This window comes from Corythoichthys intestinalis, chromosome 8, assembly GCF_030265065.1.
Source record: "Corythoichthys intestinalis isolate RoL2023-P3 chromosome 8, ASM3026506v1, whole genome shotgun sequence".
Classification (NCBI taxonomy): Eukaryota; Metazoa; Chordata; class Actinopteri; order Syngnathiformes; family Syngnathidae; genus Corythoichthys; species Corythoichthys intestinalis.
In genome coordinates, this window is record NC_080402.1 from 52,483,238 (window position 1) to 52,497,721 (window position 14,484).

Sequence of the window (14,484 nt, forward strand, 5' to 3'; positions counted from 1 at the left end):
TGGCACCAAATTGATTAAGAATAGTTAGTCACTCATCAAGTGCCCCATGCTTCAGAGACTGCAAGCTGTCATAAAAGCCAAAGGTGGTGCAACTAAATATTAGAGAAGTATTTTGATTGTTATTTCTTTGTTTTGTTTCTCATCTCATATATTTTTCCTAAGAATGGAGTGATCCTATATTTATTTCACTGCACTTTACTGACCACCACAATGTTTTTTATTCATTTCTTTTAGTGTCTATGAATGCTAAAGAGTTGCACTTTTGAACTAATTCATTATTATTTCAAGCTTTTTATCTGACATAACAAAATGTCTGAGTGAGTGCTTGTCCGAGACTGGTGATTCCATACTTTTTGCGAGGGGTTGCAATAATATTATGGTACATTGGATGAGTGGTTATCATGTCGCTTCACAGTTCTGAGATCATGGATTCAATCTCATTCTCTGGCCTTCCTGTGTAGAGTTTTCATCATGTTATGCCCGTGTCCGCGTGGGTTTTCGCTCTGTTTCCTCCTACATCCCCAAAAATTGCATGATGGGTTGATTGATCACTTCAAATTTTCCGTAGGTGTGAATGTGGCAATGAATGCTTGTTTGTCTCTGCAATTTTGGGGAAACCAGTTCAGGGTGTTGTCTGTTTCCTGCTCATAATCAGATTGGATAGGGTCCTGCACACACCAGAACCTTGTGAGGATAAGCGGAAAATTAAATGAATGAATAATATGAATAATAATAAATTCATGGATTGTAATCCCGGATTTTTTTTTTTTTTTTTCTCCTATGTAATCAAATATATGTAGTTTGTTCATACATGTTCTTGATTGCAGGGAATATTGGAACCGAATTGTCATACAACAATGTTGGAATGTATATATCATCTGATGCTGGAAATAGCTGGAGACAGGTAGGAGTTACATAATAATTAACATAATGGAGTGCCATCATATTATCATTATCATAACAGCTTTCGAAATCTCACATCCTGGTTTATTACTTTTAGCACTGTTATTGACACCACTAAACCATTTGTACAGGGGTGTGTGTGCGTGTGTGAAATTGCACCTTGTGATTGAAATTCTCCATGCGGATAATTATTTTAATGGATATTCTGAGGGTGGTTGTCTTGTTACATCTCACTTTATCAATATTTTGTGCAGATTTTTGAAGAGGAGCACAATGTTTGGTTTCTGGACAAAGGAGGTGCCCTTGTTGCTGTAAAACAACCTTCTGTGCCAAACAGACATTTGTGGTAGGTGAATGTAATTTGCTCAGTCTCATAGTGCTTTTTATAGCCACAGAAAGTTAGTTTGTTATGATTTTAATAGGTGTCATGGTGAACGATTGATTACCACTGCCTCCCAGTCCTGAAGTTTGGGATCGTGTATTGTTGCTTGCATGAGTTTTTCTGGCTTGTCCAACTTCTTCCCACAGTCCAAAATCATGATACCGTGTTTGAATTGTACTTTCGCGGCCTCTAAATTGCCCTTCAAAAACTGATTTTATTTTGTACTCATATATAATATGCTATGCAAATTTGTTGGTATCCATGCAAAAAAAAAAAAAAAAATTGAAGTATGAAGCAGTAGCAATTTGATAGATTGTGATTTCTTGTGTTCAGACATTTATTGTTCTCTCTAATTCTGTCACCTTGGCAATGTTTCTGCATGCCACATTCAGGTATTCCAACTCGTTCTCTTTTCAGCTTCAGTGTTGGAATTCTGTCAAAATCAATAGCACTAGTTTCCGAATGATGAAAGCTCCCCCTAACATTGTCCCGCTCTATCCTGCAGCAGTTGCACATGAAAAAATTATATTTTGTTGCAGCTTTTTCCCCCATCAAAGTAGTTTTGCTTCTCATATTATCTGATATGTACAGTGCCTTGCAAAAGTATTCAGCCCCCTTGAATCTTGCAACCTTTCGCCATATTTCAGGCTTCAAACATAAAGATATGAAATTCATTTTTTTTTGTCAAGAATCAACAACAAGTGGGACACAATTGTGAAGTGGAACAACATTTATTGGATAATTTAAACTTTTTTAACAAATAAAAAACTGAAAAGTGGGGCGTGCAATATTATTCGGCCCCTTTACTTTCAGTGCAACAAACTCACTCCAGAAGTTCAGTGAGGATCTCTGAATGATCCAATGTTGTCCTAAATGACCGATGATGATAAATAGAATCCACCGTTGTGTAATCAAGTCTCCGTATAAATGCACCTGCTCTGTGATAGTCTCAGGGTTCTGTTTAAAGTGCAGAGAGCATTATGAAAACCAAGGAACACACCAGGTAGGTCCGAGATACTGTTGTGGAGAAGTTTAAAGCCAGATTTGGATACAAAAAGATTTCCCAAGCTTTAAACATCTCAAGGAGCACTGTGCAAGCCATCATATTGAAATGGAAGGAGCATCAGACCACTGCAAATCTACCAAGACCCGGCCGTCCTTCCACACTTTCTTCTCAAACAAGGAGAAAACTGATCAGAGATGCAGCCAAGAGGCCCATGATCACTCTGGATGAACTGCAGAGATCTACAGCTGAGGTGGGAGAGTCTGTCCATAGGACAACAATCAGTCATACACTGCACAAATCTGGCCTTTATGGAAGAGTGGCAAGAAGAAAGCCATTTCTCAAAGATATCCATAAAAAGTCTCGTTTAAAGTTTGCCACAAGCCACCTGGGAGACACACCAAACATGTGGAAGAAGGTGCTCTGGTCAGATGAAACCAAAATTGAACTTTTTGGCCACAATGCAAAACGATATGTTTGGCGTAAAAGCAACACAGCTCATCACCCTGAACACACCATCTCCACTGTCAAACATGGTTGTGGCAGCATCATGGTTTGGGCCTGCTTTTCTTCAGCAGGGACAGGGAAGATGGTTAAAATTGACGGGAAGATGGATGCAGCCAAATACAGGAACATTCTGGAAGAAAACCTGTTGGTATCTGCACAAGACCTGAGACTGGGACGGAGATTTATCTTCCAACAGGACAATGATCCAAAACATAAAGCCAAATCTACAATGGAATGGTTCAAAAATAAACGTATCCAGGTGTTAGAATGGCCAAGTCAAAGTCCAGACCTGAATCCAATCGAGAATCTGTGGAAAGAGCTGAAGACTGCTGTTCACAAACACTCTCCATCCAACCTCACTGAGCTCGAGCTGTTTTGCAAGGAAGAATGGGCAAGAATGTCAGTCTTTCGATGTGCAAAACTGATAGAAACATACCCCAAGTGACTTGCAGCTGTAATTGGAGCAAAAGGTGGCGCTACAAAGTATTAACGCAAGGGGGCCGAATAATATTGCACGCCCCACTTTTCAGTTTTTTATTTGTTAAAAAAGTTTAAATTTATCCAATACATTTTGTTCCACTTCACGATTGTATCCCACTTGTTGTTGATTCTTGACAAAAAATTAAAATTTTATATCTTTATGTTTGAAGCCTGAAATGTGGCGAAAGGTTGCAAGGTTCAAGGGGGCCGAATACTTTTGCAAGGCACTGTATATAGACTGTATATAGACTGTATATATATATGTGTGTGTGTGTATATATATATATATATATATATATATATATATATATATATATATATATATATATATATATATATATATATATATATATATATATATATTTTAATTATTATATTTTATTTTCTCAATATATTTTCTTCAGCAGCTGCAACATTTACTTCAAGATGCACTTGACATGTGTTTTCTTCACATCATTTTTCATAACCTTGGATGCCATTTTACCAGTTTGGAACAACCATTTTCATTGAATGTGCCCAGAATTTCCTGTTTCAAGCCATTTTAGTTGGTCCTTTTTGAAATATTTTGCTGAATTTTGAATTCTCATCACTATGCCAGGCACCGGAGATAATTTGCATATTCTGTGCTCTGATTGACTGTCAGTGGAGATGGTGTGTCATAATGCGGAAGCTCGTGGGCATTGCGTGTGTGGTGATTGGCAGATTATGCAGACGCAACTGCAATCTTCTTGAAAATGAAACAAAGCTTCGCAATTTCGCAAATTTCGCAATTGAAAAAAAAAATGAAATATTCATTCACTTTACACTTCAACAGCGTTCAACGTCATTCTTCGCGCGCTTGTGCGCGGGGAAGTTTATTTGAGTCAAGGAGGCAAGGCTTTCCCTAAAACCACTTGGTTATAAATCCCCTTAATTCTAATTAAATAAAGCATTAACTCATATGATACCAACACACTCGCTAACATGGTTCGTGGAACTAATCGTCGACTTGCAAGTGTTGAGAGACAATGCAAAGGAGTTAGGGTGGGTCGATCAGAAGAGGACGGCAACTCTTGGCTGTGAACAAGCCACTAGAAAGGCCTGTTTGCCGTTGCGGAGGAAGAACCGTCGAGCGAGAACCATGTAGAGCAGGGGTCCCCAACGACCGGGCCGCGGACCGGTACCGCAGAAATAATAAATAATTTATTAACGACTGTATTCTGGCCAATTAATTGGGCCTGTGCCGCTTAACTTACCAATATCCCTGTCTACTTTAGATACACAACTACAGGATAGGAGGTCGTCATAGAAATGCATTGATTGGACTGTTAGCAGTACATCTTGTTTGTATATCTATGTGCGTTTGGCCTCGATAATAACGTATGACGTAGGGCGGGCACATCATATTTGTTCCCGGAAATAATTAGCCCCCAGATTAGAATAACTGAAAAAAAGATGTCTTTGGACAGATTTTTTTACGGGGAAAAGGGAACCTGACGGGCCAGAAGATGAGCCTACAACCTCGAAGAAAACAAAATCTATGCTACTTCCCGATCACTAAAGCCCCACGAACTGCGAAGGAGTGGATTCGTGACCCGCATCTGAATAAACCGAGTGATTCGAGCATGTCTGTGCAACAGGAATATCAGCTTGTAGAGATCGCAAATCACGGCAACCTTAAACGTACGTACATTTGAGACAATAACTCTACCGAGGTGCTGGATTAAAGTCATTTCGGAATATCCTGACATCGCTAGGAGTGCACTAAAAACTGTGCTACAATTTCCAACATCGTATCTTTGTGAAGATAGCTTCTCTCACTCTCCCATCTCGGGACCATCTCGTCACAACGAAACAAGCTCAGGCCTCCCACTGATGCAGCGGGTGAGTTGTATTTTCCCTGCACTTAACACGACGGGGCTAAAAACAAATGTTTTTTTATATTTTCTGAATTTTTGTGCCGCACATTGCCGGTGTTCTGACAAATTTGGCATGCGCGTAACGTTAAAAATGACGGTGAATGCAGCGATTCCAAAGTACACACTACAAACTTTCTTTAAAGAAAGGAATATTAAGTTACATTTGCCATGTTAACTGCACACAACTGCTCGCAGCTCTCTCGCTTAATGACTTCACCGTGTCGTTAAGCATTCATTTACGCCATTTTCGTGTTGCACATGTATGATGTAAATAGTTTTTTTAGCAAGGTTGGATAACATTGAGAGTCCAAATGAATATAAAAGAGGGCTTTTTTCACCGCCACAAAAGCTTTGGGAGCAAAATTTTCTAAGGGTGAAAAATTTGACAGAACACCGGTCCGTGAAAAAAAGACCCAAATCACACCGGTCCGTGGTGCAAAAAAGGTTGGGGACCCCTGATGTAGAGGCCGGCTTTTGGCAGTGAAGCAAGCCAGCACAGCTGCCTCGCTTGGCCAGACGAGGAGGAGCATGGCAGAGGAAGAACTGTCGCGAGACCAAATGAGGACGGCGACTTTTGGAGGCAAAGAAGCCATTGGACCTGGTACTCTGCCGGGTTTGTGGTGGTGGAGCATTGCAGGATGTCTGAAAAAGTTTGTGGGAGGAAAAAACGTCAAAGAAGTAGCCACCTTTACCCTTTAATTTAGGTTCAGGAAGTGGCAACCTCCAGACCGCTTTTTTCAGTGCTCAGCGCTCCCGTTAGTAGTGGGCGTGAAGGAAGTACAAATAGGGCAGGAACTTGCATATTTGTGCACTGTGTGACGTCACTGATTGCACAATTTCAAATCCTAGGAGGCCCGTCTGCAGGAGAATTTAGGCCACGTCTACACTTAGGAGGGATAACTTTCTCCCGGTTATTTTGCAGACAATTTTTATATCCGTCCACACTACGTTTAAGGTGCGTTTAAGGCCCCCCCTCGCTTCTGCAAGGTACACTGATTTTGCGCAGACAACGCATGCGTAGAAAGGACCAGTCTCATGTGTAACATCATTGTCTGCGCGGCTTATCTCCGAACCGGAAAATCATTACTCACCGGCGGAGAATTTCGAAATTACTACACCTTTTAGACTAGCGGTCAGGAACTTTTGTGAGCACAGTTTTTTTTCGTGAACGCATTTGAACGCATTATACGGAAGCAAGTGTGAAGGGACTGCAGGCGCACTCGGCTTTTACAAGCAGTCGCTGAGTTGTGATTGAAATAATTTTTTAGAAAAAACAACGAAAGCCTGAAATCATTACTTGGGATGTCACAGTTGTTGCTCCATTGCGCACTTACCACTTGCGGAATAAATAGAAACATGGTGGGATGTTGCGTGTATTTCCTGGTAGTGCAAACAGCAACCAGGTGGGCGTGTGTTTAACAGTGGCCGAGACAGGTGAAGCCTCTCAGGGCAATTGTTTTGCGGGTCTTGCTCTCCTGGAAGTGGCGACAATTTTAACAGGCGAAAAAGTCATAAAAGTGAAACTGATTGTGCGCCTCTGTGACTTGCTATACCACGCAGTTTACTTTTTGTGGTTTAATTTTCCCTTACGCATTTTGAAATACTCCAGTTCGGTTGGCATTGACTTGGGAGGGGCAATTCCCTCTACTGGCGATTGGAGACAACGGGCGAAACAAGCTCTGTAATAACGCTCATCTCCGCGATTGGAGGACTACCAATGGGCACCGAATTGAATCATATTATTGCGACGTACGTTTGAAGGTCCAAGAAAAATGTATGAATGCATTATCAGCTCATCACAGCTCGTTCATGTCGGGTGAGCCGGCCGGTTCCACATTTAAAATTATGGGTTGGCGGAGAGCCAGATGCACTCATCAAAAGAGACGATATGACTCGCGAGACATACAGTAGGTTCCTGACACTTCTTCTACACTCTAGAGGATAAACTGGCGTGCTCCATGATATTGCTTTATTTGTATCTGATTTTATACGGCGACACTCGTCTTTATTAAGGATACCTACTCTGTGCAAGAACTTACCGTATTGGCCCGAAGACGGCCATGATTATAAGAAGACCCCCTCTTTTTAAGACTCAAGTTTGAAAAAAGACTTTTTGAACACCAAATTAATTTTTATACAGAAAATAATTACAGTACATCAGAAACAAATGATTATAACAATGTTTGAGAGAAAAAGCATGTTATTTTGCCTCATTCAAATCAATATCTGAACATTTAAATATATAAACTAAAGTGCAATCACATTCGTAAATGAATGGCTTCTGGTTTTTGAAATGTAAATAAAACAATCTATTGTGATAAATCAACAAAATTGCAATAACTGCATTAACCATCAAAGTGAAGTCTAACTGAAACTGTAGTCTTGAAACAAATCTGAATGAGGAAAAACATTGCAATAAAATAATACAAACTGGTTAAACTAGTAGCTGAGATCTGTCATGACAGAACATCGCTTCAATGATACAGTGGGGAAAATAAGTATTTAGTCAACCACCAATTGTGCAAGTTTTCCTGCTTGATAAGATTAGAGAGGCCTGTAATTGTCATCATGGGTAAACCTCAACCATGAGAGACAGAATGTGGAAAAAAAAAACAGAAAATCTTTTTTTTTTTTTTTTAAGAATTTATTTCCAAATTAGAGTGGAAAATAAGTATTTGGTCACCTACAAACAAGCAAGATTTCAAGCTGTCAAAGAGGTCTAACTTCTAACAAGGTCTAACGAGGCTCCACTCATTACTAAAGATGCACCGATACCGATACTAGTATCGGCAGGGGGCGCCGATCGAGCCCGAAACGGTATCGGTGAGTACCAACAAAGACAGCGCCGATACCATTTACCGGTCCATTATTCTAACATTTGTCAGCAGCCTTTTTTTCCTCCTGGCGCTCACTACACTCCGTCTGTGTTGTGTGATGACACGTGAACACCAAGCAGCTACCGGTATTGGCCTGCTCCAGACCAATGAGAGCGGGCCAATAGCCACTCCTAACCAATGACAAGGCCGCTTTTTCATATGGAGGAAAAACAAACCAGGAGAAATGGCAGCGGTCGGGAAGTATTTCAAAATAGGAATCCCGTCGATTAAAATCAATGGCTGCATGCAAGATTTGCGGCCTGAAAGTTTCCAGATGTGGAGTTAAATTGGCCAATTTCAATCCCTCGAACCTGAGAAAACACTTGAAGACGAAATGTGAACGAACACAACTAGTTCTAGCCTGCAAGAGCAGGACTGCTACCCAGAGGAAGGGCGCTGGATTGGAGCAACAATCTGGTCAGTTCACTACGTCTACTTTACTTTTATTGTGTTTTACTGAAAGAAATGCCGCAGTAATTTGGGAACTGTTTCTAAAGTAGGGTTGCCACCTTTCAGAAATAGAAATAAGGGACTCCCCCTTCCCGAAAAAAAGGAGGCTAAAAGAGAGACGGGATGCTGTGGTCAATTATTATTACTTATAATTGTTAGCGTCCACAAATGCGTAAACAAAGTTGGAACTCGAAGCAGACAACAAGCGGGGGATACGTACAAGGGTTTAATGATTGCATACAAAAAAATAACACGCGATCGCGGGATAGAAGAAATAACAAAAGGAACCCGTGACAGCAGGTCGACGGAGCTCAATACTACAAACTAGAAGGTTAACTAAGACGATAGACAGCGAGCCAAAAAGCCAAAATAAAAACACTCAAATACCTGCACATGGTAGAGGTTACAAACGAGAGCAGCACACTAACAGAAAAAAAACCCAATGCAGGGGGGATGACAAGCAAATGTAGCGAGACTCTAGTGTGAGATGTCAAATGGCGATCAGCAAGGCAAATATCTGTGAGACCACCCGTGCTTAAATGCTGCGCTGATGAGCCTGCGTCAGGTGCGACGTCAGGAACGCCCCCACGACCAGCCCAGCAACAAAACACAGTCTAATTAGCAGCAGGATGTGACAATAATTTCATGAAAGTTGCACTGTTTGGCCTTTGAGAGGTTTAAAAAAGTTTATTCAGTTCATTCAGAGTTTATTATTATGAATTTATTTTAACTTTCTTACTGTTGGGCTAGCAATGTACATGTTTTATTAATTTCACAAATGTAGCACTATTTTGGCCTTTGAGAACCAAAGGTTTATTCAACTATTGTCTACTAGGGTTTAGTAGACTATTCAATTTGTACTAGTCTTTTTCCTATTTTGCAAAGGTAAGCAACAGCCTGACAAAGCCTTGATAGAATGATTTCACATCCAATTATGTGGCTCTTTGAAAAAAAAAAAAAAAAAAAAAAACGGGTTGGTCTCGGTATGGTATCGGTATCGGCCGATACTGCACAGCCAGGTATCGGGGCCAAAAAATGGTATCGGTGCAACAGTACTCGTTACCTGTATTAATGGCACCTTTTTTAACTCATTATCAGTATAAAAGACACCTGTCCACAACTTCAGTCAGTCACACTCCAAACTCCACTATGGCCAAGACCAAAGAGCTGTCGAAGGACACCAGAGACAAAATTGTAATCTTGCACCAGGCTGGGAGGACTGAATCTGCAATAGGTAAAACGCTTGGCGAAAAAAATAAACTGTGGGAGCAATTATTAGAAAATGAAAGACATACAAGACTACTGATAATCTCCTTCGATCTGGGGCTCCATGCAAGATCTCACCCCGTGGCGTCAAAATGATAACAATAACGGTGAGCAAAAATCCCAGAACCACACAGGGGGACCTAGTGAATGACCTACAGAGAGTTGGGACCACAGTAACAAATGCTCCTATGAGGAACACAATGCGCCGCCAGGGACTCAAATCCTGCACTCCCAGGCGTTTCCCCCTGCTGAAGAAAGTACACGTCCAGGCCCGTCTGTGGTTCGCTAGAGAGCATTTGGATGATCCAGAAGAGGACTGGAAGAATGTGTTATGGTCAGATGAAATCAAAATAGAACTTTTTGGTAGAAACACAGGTTCTCGTGTTTGGAGGAGAAAGAATACTGAATTGCCTCCGAAGAACATCATACCCACTGTGAAGCATGGGGGTGGAAACATCATGCTTTGGGACTTTTTTTCTGCAAAAAGACCAGGACGACTGATCTGTGTAAAGGAAAGAATGAATGGGACCATGTATTGAGAGATTTTGAGTGAAAATCTCCTTCCATCAGCAAGGGCATTGAAGATGAGACGTGGCTGGGTCTTTCAGCATGACAATGATCCCAAACACACAGCCAGGGCAACAAAGGAGTGGCTTTGTAAGAAGCATTTCAAGGTCCTGGAGTGGCCTAGCCAGTCTCCGGATCTAAACCCCATTGAAAATATGAAGAGTGAGTTTAAAGTCCGTGTTGCCCAACGACAGCCCCAAAACAGCACTGCTCTAGAGGAGATCTGCATTGGGGAATGGGCCAAAATACCAGCAACAGTGTGTGAAAAGCTTGTGAAGAGTTACAGAAAACGTTTGGCCTCAGTTATTGCCAACAAAGGGTTAATAACAAAGTATTGAGATGAACTTTTGGTACTGACCAAATACTTATTTTCCACCATGATTTGCAAATAAATTCTTTAAAAATCAAACAATGTGATTTTCTGTGGGGTTTTTTTCTACATTCTGTCTCTCATGGTTGAGGTTTACCCATGTTGACAATTACACGCCTCTCTAATATTTTCAAGTGTGAGAACTTGCACAATTAGTGGATGACTAAATACTTATTTGCCCCACTGTATCTGGCGCCATCTAGTGTCGTGAATGGGGAGAGTAGCTAAGATCCGTCATAACAGAACATCGCTTCAATGATATCTGGCGTCATCTAGCGTCGTGAATGGGTATAACATTTAGACCGCAAATATAAAACGACCCCCTCTTTTTCAATCTTATTTCAATGCAAAAAACACTGTCTTATATTCGGGCGAATACGGTATAGACCCTACCCACGTGACGTCACAACTCCGCTCTCCTGAATGGTACCGCCCACTTGTCCGTAAAAACATAGTGTTAACCTGTTACGGCTACGTACATTTCTCCTATTTACGGCGTGTTTTTCTGCTCCTTAACATTAATAATCAAAATGGTGAAGGCGTGTGTGGCTGTTGGTTGCACTAACAGAGAAGATGGAAGGAGAGACTTGAAGTTTTACCGTATTCCGAGGGATCCAAAGAGAGCGAAATGGACGGCTGCAATTCGACGTGAAAACTGGGCACCAAAAAATCACCACAGACTATGTAGTAGTCATTTTATATCCGATAAGATGCATTTAAGATATACTTAGAGGGTTTTGGGCTGACAAATAACCACAATTAAGATCATTGCGAGGCTAATCGCCGACAACATACGACGTAGTACGACATAGTTTCAAATTCAAGATGTTTGTGACTTCCCTTTCTTCCACCATCGTTATTTTTTGAATAATATTTAGCTGGTACCAAGTGAAAGAAACTGGCCTCGTCTACGGGGCTGACAAATAACCACAATTAACATCATTGCGAGGCTAATCGCCGACAACATACGACGTAGTACGACATAGTTTCAAATTCAAGATGTTTGTGACTTCCCTTTCTTCCACCATCATTATTTTTTGAATAATATTTAGCTGGTACCAAGTGAAAGAAACTGGCCTCGTCTACGGGGCTGACAAATAACCACAATTAAGATCATTGCTAGGCTAATCGCCGACAACATACACGTATGTATGTAGTGAGAGTGCTATCGCTAAACCATATAAACATTAAAAGCCTTAACTCCATTGACAAACGACATGAAATACATTAGACTTGACAGTGGATGTTAGCAATAACAAAAGATTTTGAATTGAACATTTCGTAACTCACCTTTCCAAGCACAAGATAGATTCCTGCCGAATTTTCGTGGACGAGGACCTGTTTCACCCAACCAGCAACGAAGTATTTATAAGCCTCCAAGCTCTTGAAGTTTTTCATATTTTCGTGAGAATAGGCTGATTTAGTGTGGACAAGATAATTGTAAATATCTGCGTAGCAGATGTCAGGCAGACAGGGCGAAGACAGTGGGTCGAAAAACATCGATTTGGGCATCAAATATGGATCTGGCGACTGTATAGAACGAAGCTTTTCCTCATAACGCCTTTTATGCAACAGATCCAGTGAGTTTGCGGCATCAGAAAGCACCGGGTCCTCCATGAAATGCATTTTAAATTCCGCCATCAATTGAAAACAATGCTAATACAGAGTCAAAATGACGGACAAGTGGGCGGAACCATACAGCGAGCACGTGGTTTTGTGACGTAGGTGGGTAGGGTCTATATGGAGAAGAATTACATTCGTGTAGCTGACATGCCATATAGTCTAACTAACTACACGTTTAAGGACATTATCTGTCCCAGCGTATATGTAGCCTTAACTTCTAAACACGATAGCAATCAAATAGAAAACACTTGAGTAACACACTTCAACCAATGGCACACTTCCATATCTTATGAATGAAACAGTTCAAAATATTGGAAACCGAGTCAAGTGCATCTTTAAAACTTTTATAATTATTTACACAGATTGTGAGTCTTGTCTGTTGAGACCACTTAGCCATTCTGATCCTCATCTAAATCCTCCACTATGACCAGGCTCTAAAGGAGAGTGTATGTTTCTCTGGCGACTGTATGTTTCCGTGCCATTGCTGTTGCTGGGTTTGTGATGAAAATGTGTTTTGACACACATATACAGGGTCAGCTTTGATGAAGGGAGGCAATGGACCCAACACAGCTTTTCCTCAGTGCCTCTGTTCGTGGACGGCGTTTTGGTAGAAGCTGGGGCAGAGAATCAGATTATGACGTAAGTGTGACAAATTCCCTAACTGCAAAGAGTGTTTGAAATTATTTGTCTTCGAATGTCTTGCAATGTCTTTTGTGTATATGCGGTCACCTTGGTTAGATTTTGCAGAGCCCAAAGGCTAAAATAAATGTGGGACAGAATTGTAAGTATTTAAGGCACACTGGCATATATTCTTTAAAGCAACAATTTGAAATGGCAGTTTAATGCTCATTAAATGCATTTGTTACACTTTTAATGACTCCAGTGCACCAAATGAAGCACAGCATACTTCATATATGAGCACTACCAGTTATTTGAGTGCAGGAACATTAAAACAATTGGATTCAGCACTATTTTTGGTATGAATGAGATGATTTTTTTATTGTGTATTACTCTTGCCTTTGTTTGTTGGACATATGAATAATTGTACTTTAGATTTTTGTAAGACTAACCAAAACTCTATTTTCACAATTTGAATGTACCGTAGATGGAAAATTTGGACTCTTTTCCAATCTTTATAATGGTGGTAATGTACACATTATCATCTACTGTGTCACCAAGCCAACATAGAAGGATATTTGTCCATACCTTAAAGCAGTATCAGGGATGCATCTGGGAAATTAAAAAAAGGGGCCAGTTGGCCCCCTTGTGTCTGAAAAGGGGGCCAAATTCTAAAATTGATGGGGCCCCATTTAACTAGATTGCCGAAGTATACAAAACTGATTGAAATAAACCAAAATACATTCATTGGAGCATGACATTTCTAAATTGCAAATGAAAAAACATTATTTGAGTAAAATCTATTTTTCTAATATATCAACAAACAATTTTAATTCAAGTCAAAGAATTTTCATACCTTAGCCACGTGTATTTCTTCAGCCACTCTTTCTGAAAGACGTGATCATATTTTTTCGTACCACCATTGTCATTATCACCAACGTTCGTAATAGGTTCGTTTTCTTCATCAAAATAATCCATATTGTCAGTTTTCATGGTTTCTCTGGTGGCGGCAACGTTTCACTATCCAAAGTTTCGTGTTCTTTCGAATCATTCCCATTATCCACTAAATTCCAATCATTAACAGCAGTTTGCTGCAATGAATTGTCACTACTCTCCGCAGACTTATTCAATTATTTCTTCAAATTGAATATGTTTGTTTGCTGCCTGTTTTTAATGTCTTTTAGAGTTTTACTCCTGTTCTCGTGCTCCATTTTGCAACCATCCTCCATGTTCAATGTAAATACTGCAATGCACCATGCTTACTCATGATTGGCTGTGCCGACTATGACTCATCTTCGTACTTACTCGTGATTGGCTGTGCTACGTTGACCCGCTTGCTCCATCCGCTCTCTCGATTGGCTCTTATGCCTTTCCCCCGCGGAAGTGTTAGCTTTCGTTATGAAAAACATTCGGCTATATCGGACAGGCATTAGGAAATGTTACAATATGTTAGATTTCTTTAGGGTAGGTCAGGATATGTTATTATGTCATATGTGGCGCAGATCATGTAGCAATATACGCCAATCGTAATAGACTTGCGG

At 40.5% G+C, this 14,484-nt stretch overlaps 1 protein-coding gene across 1 annotated transcript in view; it reads left to right on the plus strand.

Annotated features, from left to right (window-relative positions):
• The window catches only part of sorcs3a (sortilin related VPS10 domain containing receptor 3a), a 390,307-nt gene that overhangs the window by 331,926 nt on the left and 43,897 nt on the right, over nucleotides 1-14,484 (plus strand). The window contains exons 12-14 of the mRNA XM_057842965.1: nucleotides 828-904; nucleotides 1,158-1,249; nucleotides 12,857-12,964. Coding sequence (XP_057698948.1) covers nucleotides 828-904; nucleotides 1,158-1,249; nucleotides 12,857-12,964 — 277 coding nt within the window. The remainder of the gene's footprint in view (nucleotides 1-827; nucleotides 905-1,157; nucleotides 1,250-12,856; nucleotides 12,965-14,484) is intronic.